General features: G+C 40.3%; 1 protein-coding gene across 2 annotated transcripts in view; it reads right to left on the bottom strand.

Annotated features, from left to right (window-relative positions):
- SHROOM4 (shroom family member 4) overlaps positions 1–22,882 on the bottom strand; it is a 239,678-nt gene that overhangs the window by 9,292 nt on the left and 207,504 nt on the right. For both annotated transcript variants that reach the window (XM_020900172.2, XM_020900173.2), the window contains 2 exons: positions 5,695–6,504; positions 665–814 (listed from right to left, as the gene is read on the bottom strand). In XM_020900172.2, the coding sequence (XP_020755831.2) occupies positions 665–814; positions 5,695–6,504 (960 nt within the window). The remainder of the gene's footprint in view (positions 1–664; positions 815–5,694; positions 6,505–22,882) is intronic.

The raw sequence follows: 22,882 nt of genomic DNA, 5'->3' as shown, positions 1-22,882 counted from the left end.
CTAAATCCCTGACTTCCACAGCTAGTAAGACTTCTTTAGAGATCAATGGGTTTGATCGTTAATACCCTACTAAAATCCAGAAAAAAAAAAAATAGTCTCCTAAAGTTCTGGGTTCTGATCATCAATGATTCTCCTTGGTTCATAGTCTCAATATATGGATCCCTAGGAAGGGGCTACATGGTAAGAACATGCCTAAGGCCTTAGCTATTCATCCTTTAAGATTGTTGGCCTCCCTCCTACCCATCCTGGATGCCAGCCCACCCCCAGGTCTATCTAGTCTGCTGGCTTACAAAGGCATCCCATGGCTTTCCTGGACACCCTCATCATTTCTTCTTTCTTGGCGGTGCCACTCCTGCTGGAAATAACCCCCCCACACACACACACCACAGCTCTCCCACAGCAAAGAGGTCACCCAGGACCTCAGCAGTTGTCACCATGTTGGAGGCTGGGTTTAGCACCCCTGCCAGAAACTTGTCATGGTGTACAACAGCTCTCGTGAGCTCTTCTGAGATTGCCTGATGTGGCGCAGGCCTTTGGCCTGAGAAGAGATAACATTTCTTCACTTCTGGTATATCCCCAATGGCCCCAGCCTCTTCCATGGTTGCAGAATGAAATGGGAATAGAACAAGCAGTAACCATGGACTTGACAAGTGTAATAGCAAACCCTGTTGTCTTGGGTTCACTGAAGCCTGCAGGGTTGAGGTGCTGCTTATCCGAGCCCCAGCCCATGAAAGAGAACTGCTCCTCAGGAAAGAAGTAGCTCTGGCTCCAAGCTGGTTTGGGTTTGGACTCTTCCGCCATCAAAGCTTCTGGTCTGATGTGAGGAAAGAAATGAAAAGAAATGCTTCAATGTTAGGGTTCAGTAATGGAGAGGCAGATAATTCTGTCTATGGTTTATGTAAGGGGGAGACCCACACCCACTATGTTCTTGCTGCCTACCAGCCACCCCTACCCTCCACCTGCCTGTGTCACTGCCCCTTTACTAACCTCCAGCAGTTTGAAAGGAAAAATAGGAGAAACTCATTAGTCATTTTTGCAGCTATTTGCAGCTCTTAGATAAAGGTCAAAAATAATGGGTAAAATGCTCCACAGCTATTTACTGATTCACACTACGCTGTCTCCAAATTCATCACACACAAAAAATTTAGGCATGACAATATTCCTCATCCTAGGTATTCATTTTATGTGTAGGTTTTTAAGCTAATAGCATGGATAAAAGACTGCTACTAGCTAATGTTCACATAGTGCTTACTATGCCCAGGAGCTGTCCTAAGATGTGTGTGTGTGGTGTGTGTGTGTGTATGTGTGTGTAAATATAGATATAAAATGTAATGTTCATGACAACCATTTTACAGATAAGGAACACGAGGCACTGAGAGGTAAAGTGACTTTCCCAGGGTCATCAGACAGTAAATGGCAAGTTCAAAATTTAGACCCAGGTGACCTAACTCCAGAATCTGTGCTTTTAGCCACTATATTATACTGCCAAAGGGACAACTTGACATCTTATAAAACCCTGCATGTAAGGAATTTGTTGGCTGGATTATATGTTAGCAAAGAAGAGGGAATGTTCTAGAGGGAATATGAATGTATGAACTTAGGGAATTCCTAAAAGAATTATATCAGAAAAATATTTAGGGCATGTGTGTGAGTTCAGAGTTATGAAATACTGAAAGCAAGCACAGAAGTTTCATTTTTTTTTAATTAAATAGCTTTACTGGTTGATGAAACTAGAATAGCAGAACACTTGCATTGGCCCTTTCTGGGCCCTTTGCTATTTATATTTTGCAAACTTTCTCTTGGTGAAGTGAAGACAATGTTGCATATAAAAACATGGACGTTAGTGTCAGACTGCCCAGCTTCTGGTTCTAGTTTAGTCAGTCACTAGTTAAGCAGCACTTGGAAACTGGCTTACTCTTAAAATACTTTTTTTATGTAAAAGAAATATTGAAGGTTAATTGAAGGCAATAATTTCAAATGTCTTGGCTAATAAGGTACTATCCTTATTGTTTAATATTATGGTTCCTACTTTTCTTTTTTTTTCCATTTATTTATTTTTTTCTCCATTTATTTTTATTAGTTGGAGGCTAATTACTTTACAATATTGTAGTGGTTTTTGCCATACATTGACATGAATCAGCCATGGATTTACATGTGTTCCCCATCCTGAACCCCCCCTCCCGCCTCCCTCCCCATTCCATCCCTCTGGGTCTTCCCAGTGCACCAGCCTTGAGCACTTGTCTCATGCATCCAACCTGGGCTGGTGATCTGTTTCACCCTTGATAATGTACATGTTTTGACGCTGTTCTCTCAAAACATCCCACCCTCGCCTTCTTCCACAGAGTCCAAAAGTCTGTAAAACTGGAGAAAAATTTTGAAAGTGGATGTGACTCAGTTCTCTAGCAGACATGGCCCTGTACTATATTATAGTGTATCATATCAGGCACTATGTTCTAGGCTCTTTTCCTCATTCACTCCATTAATAGGGCAAAGGTTATTGGAGATCGATAACAACATCATCTGACTTTGATAACAAAATTTGATACAAAAAGCAGATTCCTTCTCCAGACCACTGAGAAGAAATGCATAGAGTCCATAAAGCAAACTATACCTGTACTTGAATCAGTTATCAGATTTAACCAACACTCGATAATTCCACTCACCTGCTTCTACTTGTATCCTGACATTTTTAACAAAAGAGTATGTAGGTTATAGAGATACTCTAGTTTAACTTGGCTGAGATTAGGATGTCTTTTTTTTATGTTTTAGATTCAAAATATTACACATCTACTTGCCCTTAGTACTACTTTCTCTTATAAAACCTTAAAGGCACTTCCTGCTGGGTAGAACTCTGTGCTCTCTGAGGGTCTGGAATAGGATCTTCTTGAGGAGTTCCCGGGGTGATGCAGTGGGCACAGTGAGCCAGACAGTCTGGGTTCTGGCTACTTATGATCTTCTGCAACTTACTTTATATCCCTGAGCCTCACTTTCCTCATCTAAAAAAATGCAGGAGACTAATGGTATCTATTTCATAGGTTTGTTGTGAAGATTAAGTCAGTCAATACACAAAAGTGCTTAGAACAATACTTGGCACATAGAGAATAGGCAAAGAAATATTAGCTATGTTGGGAAAGATGTTGTTCCTTAAATCTCCATCACTCAAAGAAGCATATATAATTGATTTTTTGCCACCAAAAGCCAGGTTTTTGTGCAAGTATTTCCCCTCACATCCCACAGTCATTAAGAACAAACAAATCTATGGAATAAGTTATAAAGTCCTTAGTACTAGCAATTTCCTTCTCTCTGGACAAGGTGCCACAGTGAATGGAAGTACATAGAAGAGGAAGGACTAGGAGGCTGGCAGGGGTAAGCCTGGGGCCTTTAACTACTATCTCTGGTGCACATTGCCTTCTAGGAGACATGAGGTCTAAGTGAAGGCCTGGCTACTGCAGGAACCAGAGCTTCCTGAGAGGGGCTGCCCAGAATGGCAAAAGAAGCATAGATTTTAGAGTCACATCTGGCTTTGAGTCTTTTCTGTGAAATTCAGAGTTAAGTAGTCCCTTATTTTAATCAGCTTTAGTTTCCTTATCTGTCAAATAAGGATAAGGGCTCATAGGGTCATTGGGAGGACTCAATTCAATAACAGATATAAAATGACAAGCAGTGTCTGGCATAGAGCATATGCTTAATATGTGTTCATTCATTCATGTATTCATTCTCTCTTCCAAAATATTAAGGGTCAATTATGTGCTATGTTGGCTTACCTTTTCCCTGCTGTGATAGATAACAATCCACAGTCACTTTCCACCAAGCTTTCTTTTGTGTATTTTCAAAGAATGGGGTTTAATAGAGTGTTAGGTACTTATAAAATTATTAGAAGACCTGGAGCACAGGATTTTAGAGTAGCCTTAGCTATTCAAGGAGCTGCAATTTCTATCATAATCAGTGAGATGGGGAATCAAGTGGTCAATACTAGAACCTGGGCTCAGGATCAAAACCCCATCTGTGTTGTATTATTAACTTTGGGCTACATCACCGTTGCAATAAATAAACAACCTAAAAATCTCATTAGGTTAAAATGATAAAACCTTATTTCTTACTCATACAAAGATCACTAGAGATCATGGAAACTCCATGATGCTCTCTAATTACAATAAGAATGTTTTCAGATAGATGGGCAGCTTGAGAAAGAGCCATTAGAGATCTGATAAGAGATCTCCATGTCTGGGAGCCAGGCCCTGTAAATGCTGAGCTTGTAGCATGTGAGGGTGGAAAACTTCTTAGCTAGCTCCAGATATAGAGAAGGCAACCCATTCCAGTACTCTTGCCTGGAAAATCTCATGGACGGAGGAGCCTGGTAGGCTACAGTCCATGGAGTCGCAAAGAGTTGGACACGACTGAGTGACTTCACTTTCACTTTTCACTTTCATGCACTGGAGAAGGAAATGGCAACCCACTCCAGTGTTCTTGCCTGGAGAATCCCAGGGATGGAGAGCCTGGTGGGCTGCCGTTTATGGGGTCGCACAGAGTCGGACACAACTGAAGTGACAGCAGTAGCAGCAGCAGCAGCTCCAGATAACCAATTAATGGATTTGTCCATCAGTAAAAGACACAATAACAAGGTACTTCTAATAGCAACAAAACTCAGGCAAGTTCCTTCTATAATGTTATTTAAGGAAAGCATTTAAAGGATAGACACCTGCCCCTTATCCCCACCCCCAGCAGAGAGTGGGTGGAGCTCTCTGCAGGAGGACTGGCAGAACTGAACGTCAAAGCTCTTTTGTTTTGGAGCACAGAGGACAACCACATGTTGTGGGGCATGCTGCTGAGCACTGGCACGGTGACAGGAACAGTTCTCCAGTCAGTCTACACTCCTGCTTCAGTCTCTCTGCCCAGACAGCTAACTCTGTCAACTACCACTTTTGGTAGTACCATTTGCTCACTGAAGCAAATGCTTCAGAGGAAAGAGGCAGAGGAAATAAGGGTGGGGTGATGAATAAAGTGGAAGGTGAAAAGAATGCCTTTGGCTGTTAGGAATGGTCAACCCCAAGAACACCTTTGATTCTGGGCACAGGGGAAGAATTTAGAAGCCCAGGCAGTCAGGTTGTGAGCTGGCGATTTATTCTAGAGAGCAAGCAAAAGAAAAGGCAGAAGAGGATTTGAACCATGCTTCTGGAAAAAGGCAACAAAGGTTTAATGCCTTCTCCCTCAGGGGCCAGAAACTGATGAGTACCTTAAAGACAAACTAGAAACGATAAATACAGTATCTCAATAGTGTTATTTAGGGATAAGGTTAGTCGCTCAGTTAGTCACTCTGACTCTTTGTGACCCCATGGGATTCTCCACTTAAGAATACTGGAGTGGGTAGCCATGCCCTTCTCAGGGGATCTTCCTGACCCAGAGATCAAACCTAGGTCTCCTGCATTGCAGGCAGATTCTTTACCATCTGAGCCACTTACTGAGCACCTACTATGTGTTAAGCATGGGGCTATGTCCTTTACATGGATTATCCTCATTCTCACAAGAACCACGTGAAATAGGTAGAATCATGCCCATTTTCCAGGTGAGAAAAAATGAGACTGGGAATAGTTTAATTGGCCAGTTGAAGGTCATGCAGCTGGCAAATCGTGGAGGTGGAATTCAAATTCATGCTGTGCCCTCTTCAGGGACCTAATGTTTTTCATAAGCACTTACTTGGAATCAGTGGTCTCCTGCTCTGATGTCCTCCAAAGCCCACCAATGCCATAATAACAAGGGGGTTGAGTCTTTTCAGCTTGAGATCCCAAGTGGCCCCTTACTGGAGGCAGGAAATCGCTGGAACGCAGAGCAAAGGATTCTGGCTCTGCTGGGAGGCTTTGTGAGCCCTGCCTTGGGGCCTCCAGGTGGCCAAAGGCCGGAAGCTGGGGCTGCTCCAGGACCTCCTCAGGATGGAAGGCACCGGAACCAGTGGTTTCTGAACTGAAATACTGGGGTGGCAGCTCCTCCTCCTCCCCCGCTTCCTCCTCTTCTTCCTCCTCCTCTACCCTCTCCTCCTCCTCTTCTTCCTCTTCCTCCTCCTCCTCTTCTTCCTCCTCTTGCTGCTGCTTTTGCTGCTGTTGTTGTTGCTGGGCTGCACGGAAGAGCCTGTACTTCTCCCAGTTGGGAGGAGGAGGGCGAGGAGGAGGAAAGGCCTTCTTCCTGGCACCCAGAGCATCTGGCTGGGTCTCATCAACTTTGTTGAAGAGCTCCTTCCTATGCTGCTCCCAGATTTGGGAGCTCTGAGGATCCAGGGTGATGTGGCTTTCTGAGAAGGCACGGCTGCGCAGCGGGCGAGGCATGGAGGCTAGGGAGCTCTCCTCTTCATAAACGGAGGTTTCCTCTGTTTTTTTGGAGGAGTGCTTAAAGTCTCCAAGGAGGTCAAGAGAAGAGACTGCTCGGTAGCTTGACAAGTCCAGTCCTGGGTTCTCAAGGCAAGGATGGAATGGGGTTGCCCATGAAAAGCTAGCCTTGGAATGAGCCATTTCCCTGCAAAATAGCAGATGAAGGCTGGATAAAACAAGCACACTGCAGATGGCCCCATAACTTTAGATAACCTCATTTATGTAAATTTTTAAATGGAAACAAAACAATATAATATAGGTAGTAAATGTAATAACAATATTAGTAATACTAATATATAACATTGATAGCTAACATCTAGGTGGCAGACATGGTTTTAAGTGATTTCAATGTCTTAACTTCTTTAATCCTCACAACAAGCCTAGGAAGTAGCTATTATAATTATTGTCCTGATTTTACGGCTGGGGAAACTGATTCATAAGCAGATTAAGTCATTGCTCTGAGTCACAGAGCTATTAGCAGTAAGTGGCAGAACTAGGATTTGAACATGGAGAGTCTTGCTCCAAAGTCTGGATATACACACCACCCCACTCACTCAGATTGAATGTGCTGTGTTCTGGGGCTTTCAAGTGTAGTTATCCTGCTACATTTGTTGTTTTTAACTGTGAAACATTTCAAATGTTTAAAAACATACAGAGATTGCTATAATAAATATTCATGTCCCCACCTACTGCCCAGAATTAGGATATTTTAATACATTGCCATCTATGTTTCATGATTCTTAGTTTTTAAATTTTATTTATTTATTGCTTTGGCCATACAGTGTAGCATGTGGGATCTTAGTTCCTTGACCAGGGATTGAACTCATGTCCCTTGCATTGGAAGGCAGTCTTAACCACTGGACCACCAGGGAATTCCCTGTGAATTTTTAAAATAAATAAATAATACCCCTTTGTTTCACCCCCCTACTTCTATAACCCTGCTCCCTCTCTACATGCAAGCTATATCATGAATCTGGCATGTATACTTTCTGTCCATGTTCTCGTGCCAAAAAACATCAAGCAGGCCATTCAGAAATATCTGCTATTTTGGATTTTAAATATACCCTTCTAATGCAATTCCAAACAGAATTTTCAACAGGAATTTTTAACTGTAGAATTTCGTTTTGTTAACTTGCAAAATAAAGAAGGATACAGCAATCCCCGTTTATCCACTGTTTCACTTTCCATGGTTTCAGTTACCTATAGTCAACTACAGTCCAAAAAATAGTAAATGTAAAATTCCCAAAATAAACAACTCAAAACTTTTAAATTGTGTGCTATTCTGAGTAGTGTGATGAAATCTCTATCTGTCCTGCTCCATCCTGTCCAGGATGTAAATCATCCCTTTGTCCAGTGGATCCCACCCATTAGCCACTTAGTAGCTATCTAGGTTATCAGATGGACTGTCACAGTATCACAGTTCTTGTGTAGAAGTAACCCTTATTTTACTTAATAATGGCCCTAAGGCCCAAGAGTAGTGATGCTGGCAATTCAGATGTGCCAAAGAGAAACCAAAGAGCTTCCTTTAAGTGAAAAGGTGAAAGTTCTTGACTTAATAAAGAAAGAAAAAAATCATATGCTGAGGTTGCTAAGATCTATGGTAAGAATGAATCTTCTATCTGTGAAATTGTGAAGAAGGAAAAAAACAATTGTGCTCATTATGCTATCATACCTCAAAGTGCAAAAGTTGTGGCCACAGTGCATGATAAGGGTTTAGTTAAGACGAAAAGACATTAAATTTGTGGATGCAAGACATGAATGGAGAACATGTTCTGGCTGACAGCAATGTGTTGCACCAGAAAACATGAAGCCTATATGAAGACTTCAGCAAGGGATTCCCTGAAATAAGTGACTACTGTAAGTAAGGGATGGTTATAAAGACTCAGGAATAGGTTTGTACTGAAAAACATAAAAGTTACTGGAAAGGCTGCATCTGTCAATGAAGAAGCCACTGCCATATTTCTGGCAGAGTTGAGAAGTTGATCAAGGAGAGAGACAGAATTCACATAACTTTTATTGTAGAATATTTCTATAACGTTCTACTGTATTATTATTTATTATTGTTAGTCCCTTACTCTGCCTAATTCCCCTTGGAGAAAGAAATGGTTACCCACTCCAGTATTCTTGCCTGGAGAATTCCATGGACGGAGGAGCCTGGCAGGCTATAGTCCATGGGGTCTCAAAGAGATGGACACAACTGAGTGACTAACACACACCACCCAATTAAACTTTATCATAGGTACATATGTATAGGAAAAAAACATAGTATATATAGGGCTCAGCACTATCCGTGTTTTCAGGCATCCACTGAGGGTGTTGGAATGTATCCCCCACAGATAAGGGGGGACTACTGTATAATAAAATGTATACTTTGCAACAGAAGAAATGGGAGCTAAGTAAGGCATTAAGCATAATATAAAGCAATTGTAATTAAAACAGTGTTTTACTGATTAATAGAATGGAATTGAAAGTCCAGAGACATATTTAATATCAAACTATAAAAATGTATAATTCACCTTCCATAACAAGAAGATAAAGATTTATTAATACATTTTTGAGACAATAGCAGAGGAGCAGTGTTATTTGAAGCTGTACCATATATTATATATCAAAATAAATTCCAGATTCAAGAGTTAAGGGTGTGTGTATGTAATTTTAATATGTGTTATATATGTATACATTATATACTTATAAGAAAAAACTATCAGAAAACTTAAAAGCTGTCAATTGTGAGGTGAAATAAGAAATTCTCATCTTGTAATAGAAAAGTATATCCAAGGAAAAGAAGTCCAGGTTTACTTAAATATGTATAAAAAGTCAAACTTCGGTATAATAAAGAATGACAAAGCAAAGGACATCTCTTTAGTCTGAGTTTGAAGAGTTAAACTCTCTAAGCCAGAAGATCTGGTTTCCTGCTTTAGCCTGTGAGCAATCAGCATCATGCTAAGTACTGCCTCGTGACAGGAAATTCCAGCAGTTGAATTAAACCATCAGACAGAATACCCATTCAGTAGTCATGTTGGAGCCTGAAAATATTTCCTTAAAAATAATAATACACATAATGGTGGCCAAAATGAGATAGAATGGAAAGCAAAATCTCCTTCACTCCCCTCATTTCCAGTCCCCATCCTGGCTAGCTCATCCCTCATGTGGGTCAGAAATTCATAGTCACACATTCCCCATTCTCTTCTCATTTGGACCTTAGCCCACCTCTAGCTTCTTAAGATTATAAAAATTCCTTGGGTACAAACTGTTCCACCTGGCATTTCCCCTGGTCAGGAAGCAAACAAACAAGACGGTGAGTGGGAAGTAATAGGATGATAAATGCTATCAGGCAGACAGGCCTTTCCTGACCGCCTAATCTAAAATAGAGACAACTTATCCTTAATTATCCTTTTTCTGTTTTGTTTTTCTCAGAGCATACATTCCCACAAGGGCAGAGATCTTGTGTGTGTCATTCATCTGATACCTAGTGACTGGCACATAGTAGGCATTCAATAAATATTTAATAAATTAGGTAATTTAAAATATTCCAAGGGCCATGATACTCATATAATTTAAAAAATGTTGAATTAAAGGCAAAAATAATAAGACAAAGAAGGGCACTATAATATTAATGATTAAAAAAGGCAAGATCTAATTATCCTGAATCTTTATCTACCAAATAATATAGCATCAAAATTCATAAAGCAAATATATAGAAAATGTATAGGTAGAAAAAAGCAGAAACAAAATAGGAGACTGTTTCAGCTGATGACAGATATGACAGTCAAAAGATAATGAAAAAAATCTAAATTTCTTCATATAAAAAATACAGACTCTACTTTCTTTTCAAGGGCCCATTAAAAATTTTTTTATTGACTACATATTAAACCGAAAAGTAGTAGAAGAGCTACTACTGTAGCTCAGGCAGTAAAGAATTCGCCTGCAATGCAGGAGCCCCAGGTTCTATCCCTGAGTGAGGAAAGATCCCCTAGAGAAGGAAATGGCAACCCACTTCAGTATTCTTGCCTGGAGAATCCCATGGACAGAGAAGCCTGGCGGGCTACAGTCCATGGGGTCACAAAGAGTCAGACACAACTGAGCAACTAATACACACATACTTGTATCTAGTCACAATACAATAACATTAAAAATTAATGAAAAACAAATATTTCTAGCACATAGAAAATGAAAGGGAGAAAATATCCTCCACTCTAGTCAAAAAGGAGACAATCTAAAATTGTAGACTACCTAGAAAATAACAATAATGAAAATATCAGAAGTGAGAGGATATGGATGATTAAAGCAATGGTTAAAGAAATGATAGTCTTAAATACTTACATTAATACATAAAAACAAAATAAATGGATTATGCTTTCAACAAAAGAAGGTTAAGAGCCACAAAAATAGAACTAAGCAAATAAAACTAGCGGCAGAAATTAATACACTAGAAAACAAATGTTAGAACTAATAATTAAAGCCAACAACTTTATTTTTTTTTAAAGCCAACAACTTTCTTTAAAAGAAAAGACCATAAAACAGATTATCCACTTGCTAATTTAATTAAAAACCCTAAATGCACAAAATTAGAAATGGATAAATAACCACAGCTACAGACTAAATGAAAAGAGTAACAGAACACTTTGGTCTACTTTATGAAAACAAATTTGAAAACAGAATAGTTTTCTAGGAAAATAAAAATTACCAAAACTGATTGCAGAAAAATGAAAATATCTAAACCACCAGTTACCATAGGGAAAAAAATTGATAAATCTGACCAAAAAATAGCATACTCCCATGTGAGTGAAGTGAAAGTCGCTCAGTCATGTCCAACTCTTTGCGACCCCATGGACTGTACAGTCCATGGAATTCTCTAGGCCAGAATACTGGAGTGGGTAGCCTTTCCCTTCTCCAGGGGATCTTCCCAACCCAGGGATCAAACCCAGGTCTCCCACACTGCAGGCGGATTCTTTACCAGCTGAGCCACAAGGGAAGCCCTATACTCCAATGGTCTTGTGTTAATTCTGAAAGAAAGTAAAAGTGTTAGTCATTCAGTTGTGCCCAGCTCTTTGCAACCCCATGGACTGTAGCCCACCAGGCTCCTCTGTCCATGGAATTCTCCAGGCAAGAATACTGGAGTGGGTAGTCATTCCCTTCTCCAGGGGATCTTCTTGACCCAGGGATCGAACCCAGGTCTCCTGCATTGCAAGCAGATTCTTTACTGTCTGAGCCACCAGTGTTAATTCTACCAACCTTAAGCATCAGACAACCCATATGCTATTTACCCTTTCTAGATTTTGGAATCTAGAGAATAAAGGGAGATGAAAAGAATCCTGTATAACGTCAACACCAAAAACCAGCGACTAGAACATACATAAAGGAAAACCAGAGATTATTTTCATCAAAGAATACTAATCAAAACTCACCATTTTGCATGTAATAACAGAAATATTAGAACAGTAGTAGATATAAGGAATTTATTAATAAATTACCAACACATATTAAAGGTTCAAAAAACCCTTTCTGAGAAGGGTGCATGATCCAAAAAGTTCGAAACCACCGGTCTGGGGCAGTTGCTCCTAATCAAAGTAGCTCTTAATTGGAATTACCTGAAGATGTTGTTTAACATGCAAATTCCTTGGCTCCACCTCTAAAAATTGAGATTTAATACCTCAGGAATCTATAAACAACTGCCCCAAGGGATTCTAATATCACTAGTTCAGGGGTCATACTATAGAAACAAAGATCCAGGGTGAAAAAGATGAGTGTTGTGGTTTGGGGGAAGAGGTTTGGGGATAGAGTTATTTGTTGCAATTAGGTAGGCTTCCCATCTATATAGTATGTGCCCCAACCTTCAGTACACACATTCCTACCTTCTGTCCTTGCCTCTCCCACTTTTCCCCACCTTCATCTCCAATCTAGATCTTATGAGATGCAGGTGGTGAAAGCAACATCTCCAAAGGCTTTGGAGTTGGGTCAATGACCTGCAGCTGTGGTGAGAAATAACCCCGCTCTGTGATAGTCATTAAATTTACCCCTCTTTCCTTCCCAGGGCACAGGGAAGGCAACAAAGCAGAGCGGAAAGAACACAGTGTTTAGAAAGACTTGAGTCTGACTTCCAGTAAAATTTAAAAATCTGTCTCCAAAACCCCAGAATTTTGTGACCTTGAGCAAAGTTTATTTATCTCAGTTTCAGTAAAATATCTATCTTACAAAGCTACTGTGAGGATTAACCATATAAGGCTAGGTACATGCAAAGGTGATTCATGAATGACAGAACTACGCTATTCTTGCCTGGAAAATTCCATGAACAGAGGAGCCTGGCGGGGAACAGTCTGTAGGATCGCAAAGAGTCAGATACGACTGAGCAAATAACACTAGGATACTTATTGTTAGAGCAAAGTCACTTACTCAGGGTCCCTGCATATGGTTATACAAATTGTGCAATGTACAACCTTCACTGCTGTATGCTTAAGCCCTACTCCTTGTTCTCATCAAGAGAGTTGAACTGCACCATCCTCTGGTTAATGTTTAGCCCTACTCAATAGCCAAGAAACCAAGAGACCTTGGGTCTTAGCTCAGATACATGGCTGCCGAGCCAGGAGGCCCTAGATTACCAAGGATTTTAACCATAGATTCATTTACTCACTCTTCTCAACTACTTAAAAAGGAGAGAGAATAAAAGCCAAGTTTAGGCTTAAAAGCAGTGTGAAGATCAACAAGACTAGATATTGTAAGTTGTTTTTTGTTTAGGTATTAATCAGTTATATCAGCCTTATAGAATTCACCTCTAAGTACCCAACTACAGAACCAGTTGGAAGAAAAGAGCACACTCTTGTAGGGACATTCAGTGACCCAATCCACAGCACTGTAACACTATCCGTGGCACGGGGCTCCAGCAAGACAACCTGGACGTTGCTATTCTCTGCATAAATTCTAATTTGAAAAGCACATCCCTCCCACCAACATGGCCTGTGTAAGGGCAGCCTAAACCTTTCAGAGTCACTTACATGAGGGGAGCAGAAATAGGCAAGACTCCAGAAAAGGGGAAGGACTGCCCTCAAAGAGATCAGCTGGGCCAATGTATATATATATCATTCCAAGCTGTCATTCAGTATTACACTGTGCCAAGATGACCAGATCTAAGGAGAGCAAAACACACAGTCCTTGCTTTCCAGGCACTAACAACTGAAGTAGACTGGTGAATATATGTATGCTAAGTCACATCAGTCCTGCCCAACTCTTGCAACCCCATGAACCATAGCCTGCCAGGCTCCTCTGTCCATAGGATTCTCCAGGCAAGAATACTGGAGTGGGTTGCCATTCCCTTCTCCAGGGGATCTTCCTGACCCAGGGATCGAACATGGGTTTGATCTGATCTGAGTCTCTTATATCTCCTGCACTGGCAAGTGAATTCTTTACCACTAGTGCCACCTGGGAAGCCCTAGACTGGTGAATGGGAGGCTTCCACTGAAGTGTGTCAGGCTGAAGCCAAGAACAGTGTTCTCTAGAGGCCCTATATGCATAGAAACCTACAGTTTTCTTTGAGACCAAATAAGGATTCTTCCCTAGAGTGGAGGATAAGGAACTTCATTAAGGAAAAAGAACTGTGGTTTTTTACTTATTACTTACCATGTGTCAGGCACTGTTGTAGGCACTTCTGTGTATGTATTTCTATTACTTTTCACACAAGCTCACTGAAGTAACTATACCATTACTGCCAATTTGAAAATGAGGATTCTGAAGCTTAGAAAGGGTAAATAATTTTACCAGCTCCCTAGTAGTAGTAGTGTCTAGACTGGAACTTGCCTTATTTGGCTCCAAGGGACAATCACATTGAAGCAAGGATTCCTGGAGTGAGGCAAGAGGTACTTGCACTACATTCATCACAAGGTGTTCTCAAAGACTTTGGCTCCTTGCTGAAGAGAGGGGAGGAAGCATGAAAGCTAAGTCTGAGAAAGGGCTTTGCTGACACCAGCCAAGGAGACTACATCTCAAAAACAAAAGCAAATCATGTGCCAAGTCCTGGGCTGTTATTCTCTTTTCCTCTTGGCACAGGTAGACTGTGCTTCTGATAAATAGATTTTCCCCTTTTGTTACAATCTTTTTGGGGGAGGGGTTCATAGTAATTGAAAATGAAAACCAGTTTTGCAGAGGCCGAAAAATCTCCTCCTGCCTCCTTTGGCCTTTTGAAGCTTCCTTGTTTGGAATTTTTATTTTTAACCTCACCACAATAGCTTGGCATTCCAGGATCTCAGCAGCAAGATGGCATAGTTCCAGCCCCATCTCCCCTTCCCCCTTTCTCAGCAGCCAAAAGATACGACTGCTCCAAGAGAAACAGCCACTCCCAGCTTATTGCTGAAGGAAATACTTGCAAGATCCAGGAAGTGAGACACAAGGAGGCTACACAGGGAGGGAGAAGGGCCCAAAACGCTTATTGTTGCCACCCTTCTCCGCCTCTGGGGCCACAGAACTTCAAGTAAGGAACAATTAGTCTGGCGACAGCAAATGCAAGTGGCAGGATTTGCCCTGAGCCTTAGACAGCCCCCAGGAATCTGGTGAAAACTGTCCTTCGAAGAGATCTGAGAAGTCCTTGCTTTATTGTGGCTATCTTGGGTGAAGCTTAGATCCCTCTCTCCAATGACCCCAGCTTGGAGTTTTCAAGAAGGTTTTCCCATTATTCCTCTGAATTCTATGTAGTGTCACAAACATGGTGCTAAAGGAGGGTAGTGATTGCTCTTGTTTACTCAAAGTCCATCATGTGTCAGGCACAGGGCTGGACAGTTAACAGACTCGATCTCATTTCATCCTTGAGACAATCTTGTGGCTTGAGCATTCTCTTGCCCATGTTAGAAATGAGACTCAGGGAGGTTAAACAACATAAGCAGCTAGGAGAAGTTACGACCAAGGTCCATCTGACTCCAATGCCCACGGTTTATGCCAGCACAACATGCTGACTCTTCAGCATTCTCATAACCGTCTCAAGAGATTTAATAAAAACATTTTAAGTGCATATAATGTATTGTCGAGAGGCCAGGAGGGTTTGATATCCACCAGCACAATTTAACAGAGGATTAGGCTGCCTGAGGTTCTTGAAGCTGTATTCTCTAATAGCCAGTGGTTCTGACACTTAAACATGCATCAGAATCACCTGGAAGGCTTATTAAAACACAGGTGGCTCAGTCCTATCCCCAGAATTTCTGATTTGGTAAATCCAGGGCAGGGTGGAGAAATTTTATTTTTAACAATTTCCAGAATCATGATGGTACTGCTGCTCCCAAATCATACTTTGAGATACACTGCTTTAACCAGTCATTATCTACCAGGTTTCCAACTTACTAACGTATCTTAAGAGGTATAAACCCATTTTAAAAAACTCTTGAAACGAAAAGGAATTTTAATTGACTATATACATACCACCCATGTGACAGGTGGGATGAAGATTTACAAAATAAAATGAGTATCCTGGAGGTCCACAAAGCTCTGGGAATCTTGATGCTATTTAAGGAAATTCAGTGCTCCACCACTGTTAAACAATGGATGTGCCAGAGGGAGAGAGCAATTTTTGTATATTTGAATCCTCATGTATACCAGGTATTGCTGCTGCTGCTGCTGCTGCTAAGTCGCTTCAGTCATGTCTGACTCTGTGCGACCCCATAGACGGCAGCCCACCAGGCTTCCCCTGTCCCTGGGATTCTCCAGGCAAGAACACTGGAGTGGGTTGCCATTTCCTTCGCCAATGCATGAAAGGGAAAAGGGAAAGTGAAGTCATTCAGTTGTGTCCAACTCTCAGCGACCCCATGGACTGCAGCCTACCAGACTCCTCTGTCCAAGGGATTTTCCAGGCAAGAGTACTGGAGTGGGGTGCCAGTGCCTGCTCCGATACCAGGTACTAAGGTACTGAATTTCAAAGACGGGGAATAGACTTAATACCAAAGTTACAAAGAACATAATTTTGTCTCAAATAGTTTAAAAGGCAATCTGGGTGCTGAATTATGAGTGGCAATTATTATTATAGAGTAGTTCTTCAGCATGCATGTATGTACCTTTTGAGGTTTTAACCCTTTAAGAGTAACCCTAAAGATCCATGAAGTGTAGTAACTTATCATTATGCAAAGGGTATGAATTTGACTTGCAAGGTATTATAATACTGGTTTGCAGGGCACATCACCAAGCAAAGGAGGGAGGCTAGTCAACCACTTGGCACTCACATGTCAATGTGGCTTGATGGGTCTCTATTTGCTGTCAAGGTACACAGGTGCACAGTAACCCTGGGAGAGAGAAAAAAGTGCTTTTCTGTAATGCAAACTACTTGCCAACTAGCGCTGATGATGGAAGTGAAGAGCAATGTAAAGGTCTTGAGAAAGTAATGGTTCTAAGTCAGATAATAAAACGTTCATTAGTGGGAAAGGAGGGAGAGGTTCTATGTTGTAGTGATGGTGACAAATTTGAAGATTCACAGAGATCTGGTGATGTACCCCCTCAGAAAAGTCAAGACAGATAAGCAGAAATGCTAGTTGATGGAGAATTCTAGCAAAACAAATTCTAGCTAACAGAAAGATCAAGCATGGCTGCTAAGTAACAGTCTGTCATTGGTACAGGGATTTTTCCAAAGCACTTGATTTTAACTTTGCAGGCCTACATCAAACCAATGGGGGCTGCCTCTTCTTCAGATTTTCTTTTTGTTATCAATTCCAGCAAGTTGACATGTACCCAAAGAACACATGCATTCAGCTCCAGCTGTTTACATTTTACCAGATGCCTCTCTGAATCTTCTTTGTACATGTCTACTATCAGATTCAACATGTGGTTTAGAATTTAGCCTTTTTTGTTGTTAATATTATTACAAATAGTCAAATCTGTGCAAGACCCAATATTTGTATACCCATCATAGTTAATGGCTATATTCTATACCAACATGATGATATATTAAATTGGTAAATCTTTTCCATGATTACAAATAGCACTACTACAAATATCTTTAAACAACTTACTTTTCTCTTTTTAGATTATTTCCTTGGGGGCATGCTGGATCAAGGAGTATGTACAGTTTTGTAACTCTTGTCACATATTTCTAGATTGTCTTTTAAGAAAACTGAACTAATTTATACTGCTCCGTGAAACACATACTGTTTCCTCAAGTTTTGTCAAGATAGGGTTTTATAATTTCTATTTATAATTTCAATCAACTGTTGATAATTTAATAAGCTGATTGTGACACCTTGAAGTTGTTTTTATTTGTACTTGTTTAATTAGTAGAGAGGTTGTACTTTTCCATGCAATGATTTTACTGTCTTTATTTCCTCATGTGTAAACTGATTGTTTATTTTCTTTTTCCTTTATGAAGCTGAATCTGAAAGCTGACCTTCTATAATCTGTATCCATTCTTTATATTTTTTGGACAGTCAACCGTTATCTGTGATGCTGACCCCAGACATTTTTCTCATTCTCTTATTTAGCTTTTTATTACATTTTGTTATACAGAAGTTTCTTTTCCCAACTTTTATATAACAATCATCCATCTTGTCTCTGATGATATCCTCCGTTTAATAGGCACAAATTTATCTTCCATCCATAGCTGGAATGAATATGCTATTCCACTGGTCTGCTTTCTGAAATTTATACTATATATTGTATGTACTGTGGCTGTAAGTTAATTATTCTCCATATTGATACCTATAGTTCCCAACATTTATTGAAGAAAGATGATTGCTTTCTGTGGTTCACAGTTGCCTCCAGTGTGCTCTGTAGTCTTAGAATCTGTTTCTAGAATCTTTTTTATTTAATTTTACTGTTTGACATTTTTTCAACCCACTATCATATGGTTTTAATAACTGTCACTTTATGGCTAACTTTAAAATCTGATAGGGTAAGTCTACCACCATTACCTCTTTTAAATAAATGTATTCTTTGGTCTTCCTGCCCACTTTTTCTTTCAGATAAATTTCACTATGAATTTGACAAGTTCTATAAAGTATCCCACAGTGACTCTAATTGGTAGTGTATTAAATCTATATATTAACTTAGGGAGTATTGTAATCATTACTATATTAGTCTTCTCAAATTGAAGCAGAGAATAGCTATGCATTTATTCATGTCTTTATTTCTCCCATTAGAGTTTCTTAATTTTCCTTGAATAAGTTTTGTGTGGCCAGGATTAAATTAATACCCAAGTATTTAAATTCACTTTGTCATGTGCTTTGACAAATCCTTTCTTGCCTCTGAAGGTTGCATTCTTCTTAGCTGGTAAAGCCTTCCTGAAAAGTATACTCTACCTAATGAAATAAGATTCAATTCTCAATTATCCATTTCCTTTCACTCAATTGGCAAACAGGAAATGTGTACTGGATGGTCCGCACTCTGCTTATGATGTGATATGATAAAAAGAAGAGAGCCCTAGGCCTAGAACTGAAAAACCTGGGTAGCACTCCAATTCTGTCATGTACTTGCTGTATAATTCCAGAAGTAATGGGCTCTGGAGTCAGATGCTTGGTTGACCTTAGGCAAGTGACTTTAATCTTTCTGTGAATAAGTTTCACCTTTAAAACTGTGTCACTAAAGGGTAACTATCTTATAGGGTCATGATTAGTAATAAATAAAATAACTCACATGAAAATGCTTATAGCAGTGTCTGATATACAATAAACACTTAGTAAATGTTAGATATTATACCTTTTGTTGTTGTTGTTATTAATAGTATAGCAATACCTTTCCTGAGTCTTAGCTTCCTTATCAGTCAAATGGGGAAAATAAGGCTTAACTGCACAGAGTTGCTGTGAGGATTAACCGTGGCTATATATGTGTATATACACCCTACACATTTTAAAGGTCTGTGCAAAGTGGAAAAATGGAAAAGACCACAGGAGGCAATTGTAAGTACAGAAAACCAAGAGAGATAATCCATAAAATAATTTCTTTGAGCTATTAAATATTTCACAGTTATATACCTTTTTCTCCCAGCAGAGATACTTACCAATTTCCCCCCCCCCCCGCTAATATTAAAATGCATTTGCATTCTCTGCACACAAACTAAATAACAGTGGAGGGAGACAATCAAGAGCATAACTACCTGGAATTAAATTTTGTTGCAGGCTTCCAGGCAGAGTAGCTCAAGAATATACAGTTTATTTTCCCAACTATACTCATCATTCTAGTTGTGATAGAAGTGACATAAGAAAAGTTAAAAATATGTGTGTAGTCTGGGGAAGGTAAGTGGAAGCTCCGTCAGAATTTCTCTTTAAATGTCATCTTTGCCCTTGACCTTTCCTAGGCCTTCTCATCTTCCTTGAGATCATAAACTATGATATGCCACCTCCATATTCAGCATCAATATGACCTTCCCATTGACCTCCCCTTTCTGTTTTTAAACTTAAACCAGTTTCCCAAATCCTGATCAAAAGTTCACTTAAGCCAGAAATTCTCATATTTAGCTTATATCAGAATTGCCTGGAGGGCTTGTAAAACACACATCTCTGGGCCATGTTGCCCCAGTTTCTGATTTGGTTGATCTGGGTAGGGGCCAATAATTTTCATTTCTACTTCAGTTCTTAGGTGATACTGACGGTGTTGGTCCTAGGACTACATTTTTTAGTTAATTAATTAATTAATTTATTTTTGGCTGCACTGGGTCTTTGTTGCTGCCTGAGGGCTTTCTCTACTTATGGTGAGAGGGGGCTACTCTCTAGTTGCATTGGGCAGGATTCTCACTGCAGTGGCTTCTCTTGTTGCAGGGCACAGGCTCTAGGGAATATGGGCTCAGCAGCTGTGACACATGGGCTTAGTTGCTCTGTGGCATGTGGGATCCTCCCGGATCAGGGATCAAACCCGTGTCCCCTGCGTTGGCAGGCAGATTCCTAACCACTAGACCACCAGGGAAGTCCTAGGACTACATTTTGAGAACCACTAACTTAAACCTTTCTTCCCTCTCTAACTACCACTGCATTTCTTTCCTTCCTTTTCTTAGCCAACTTCTTTTTAGACAGTTTTAAATGTATAAATGTCTTTTCAGTTCAGTTCAGTCGCTCAGTTGTGTACAACTCTTTGTGACCCCATGGACTGCAGCATGCCAGGCTTCCCTGTCCATCACCAACTCCCAGAGCTTGCTCAAATTCATGTTCATCAAGTTGGTGATGCCATCCAGCCATCTCATCCTCTGTTGTCCCCTTCTCCTCCTGCCTTCAATCTTTCCCAGCATCAGGGTCTTTTCTAATGAGTCAGCTCTTGGCATCAGGTGGCCAAAGTATTGGAGCTTCAACTTCAGCATCAGTCCTTCCAATGAATATTCAGGATTGATTTCCTTTAGGATTGACTGATTTGATCTCCTTGTAGTCCAAGGGACTCTCAAGAGTCTTCTCCAACACCACAGTTCAAAAGCATCAATTCTTCAGCACTCAGCTTTCTTTATGGTCCAACTCTCACATCTATACATGACTAATGGAAAAACCATAGCTTTGACTAGATGGACCTTTGTTGGCAAAGTAATGTCTCTGCTTTTTAATATGCTGTCTAGGTTGGTCATAACTTTTCTTCCAAGGAGCAAGCGTCTTTTAATTTCATGGCTGCAGTCACCATCTGCAGTGATTTTGGAGCACAAGAAAATAAAGTCTGTCACTGTTTCCACTGTTTTCCCATCTATTTGCCATGAAGTGATGGGACCAGACGCCATGATCTTAGTTTTCTGAATGTTGAGTTTTAAGCCAGCTTTTTCACTCTCCTCTTTCCCTTCATCAAGAGGCTCTTTAGTTCCTCTTCGCTTTCTGCCATAAGGGTGGCGTCAACTGCCTATCTGAAGTTGTTGATATTTCTCACATAAAGATATGTGTTTTCGAGCACTCTTATTTTAAACTATTTTCCAAATCACACAGTAACATATAATCATTGCATTAAAATTAATGAAAAGAAACTGAAACCTTCCTATTTTGTTGTTGGAAGTATAAAATGGTACAGCTACTTTGGAAAACAGTCAGGCAGTTCCTTAAAAAGTTAACAGAGTTATCATATGGCCCAGAAATTCTACTCCTAAATATATACTCAAGAGAATTTAAAACAGATGTCCACACAGAAATTTGTATGTGAACAGTCATGGCAGCATTATTCACAATAGCTAAAAAGTGGAAACAATCCAAATGTCCATCAACTGCTGAATGGATAAATAAAATGTGGTATGTCCATACAATGAAATATTTGGAAAAAATAGAGTATGAAATACTGTTACATGCTACACTAAAGATGAAGTTCTAATGCATGCTAGGTGAAAGAAGCCAGACACAAAAGCCCATATAGTATGTGATTCCATTTATATTAAGTATACAGGATAGGCAAATTAAGAGAGACTGAAAGTAGATTAGTGGTTGCTTGATGCTGAGGTTGGGAACAGTGACTAGAAATGAGAGCCCTCACTCTCTATTTTTAACCTCAGACTCAAGCAACCACTGATCTACTTTGTATCTCTATGAACTTGCCTATCCTGTCATTTCATATAAATGGAATCATTAGTGGTTGCTTGAGGCTGAGGTTGGGAATAGAGAGTCACTAGAAATGAGCAAGGGTTTTCCTGGTGGCTCAGATGGTAAGGAATCCACCTGCAATGCAGGAGACCTGGGTTCAATCCCTGGGTCAAGAAGATCCTCTGGAGAAGGGAATGGCTACCCACTCCAGTATTCTTGCCTGGAGAATTCCATGGACAGAGGAGCCTGGTGGGCCACAGTCTATGGGGTCGCAGAGTCAGACACAACTGAGTGACTAACACTTCACTTTCACTTCAGAAATGAGCAAAAGGGATCTTTTTAGGGAGATGGGCATGTTCTAAAATTGGATTGTGGTGATGGTTACATAGTGTTAGATCCCTGGGTCAGGAACATCCACTGGAGAAGGGAATGGCTACACCCTCTAGTACTCTTGCTTGGAAAATTCCATGGACAGAGGAGCCATGGGGTTGCAAGAGTTGGACACAACTGAGCGACTCACACTTTCATTCTCAAATTAACCAAAATTCACTGAATTGTACACTTAAAATGGGTGAATTTAGGATGTGCAAAGCTGTGTGCATTTCTTCTCTATGCATTCCCTTTACAGGCCATCATGCCTTCTACTTTCTATGCCCACCATTTTACTAAGTTTGCTTTCTTAAAGCTCATTTGTGAGTTCAAACTGTCAAAGCCAATAGCAGTTCTCTCCTTATCTTCTGTGATGGTGCCCTGGCATACTTCTCTTTCTTATGACTCCAGATGCCTGCTCCTTCAATCTCCTTTGCTGGCTGTTCTTCTTCATCCTACTCTTGTTGGCTAGGTGATCAACAAGGCTGCTCAAAAGCATCTCTCTGTCTTCCTCTCTAACTTTAAATTCAACATATCCCAACTCAAACTTGTCATCTCTACCAAATCAGGTCCCCTTCTCACCTGCCCCCAATATGTCAATAATCTTCTCCAAGTCACTGGGGCTCAGAATTATTTTTTGGCTTAACTCCTTTCTTCCCAAGTTCCAATCACTGAGTTCTTTCTACTTTTTTCTCAAAAGTTGTCATGTATTTGTGAGCAAATAAT

This window comes from Odocoileus virginianus, unplaced genomic scaffold (assembly GCF_023699985.2).
Source record: "Odocoileus virginianus isolate 20LAN1187 ecotype Illinois unplaced genomic scaffold, Ovbor_1.2 Unplaced_Contig_18, whole genome shotgun sequence".
In the NCBI taxonomy this organism is placed as follows: domain Eukaryota; kingdom Metazoa; phylum Chordata; class Mammalia; order Artiodactyla; family Cervidae; genus Odocoileus; species Odocoileus virginianus.
Note: the sequence above shows the minus strand (reverse complement) of the source record. Positions and strands in the feature narration are given on the sequence as shown.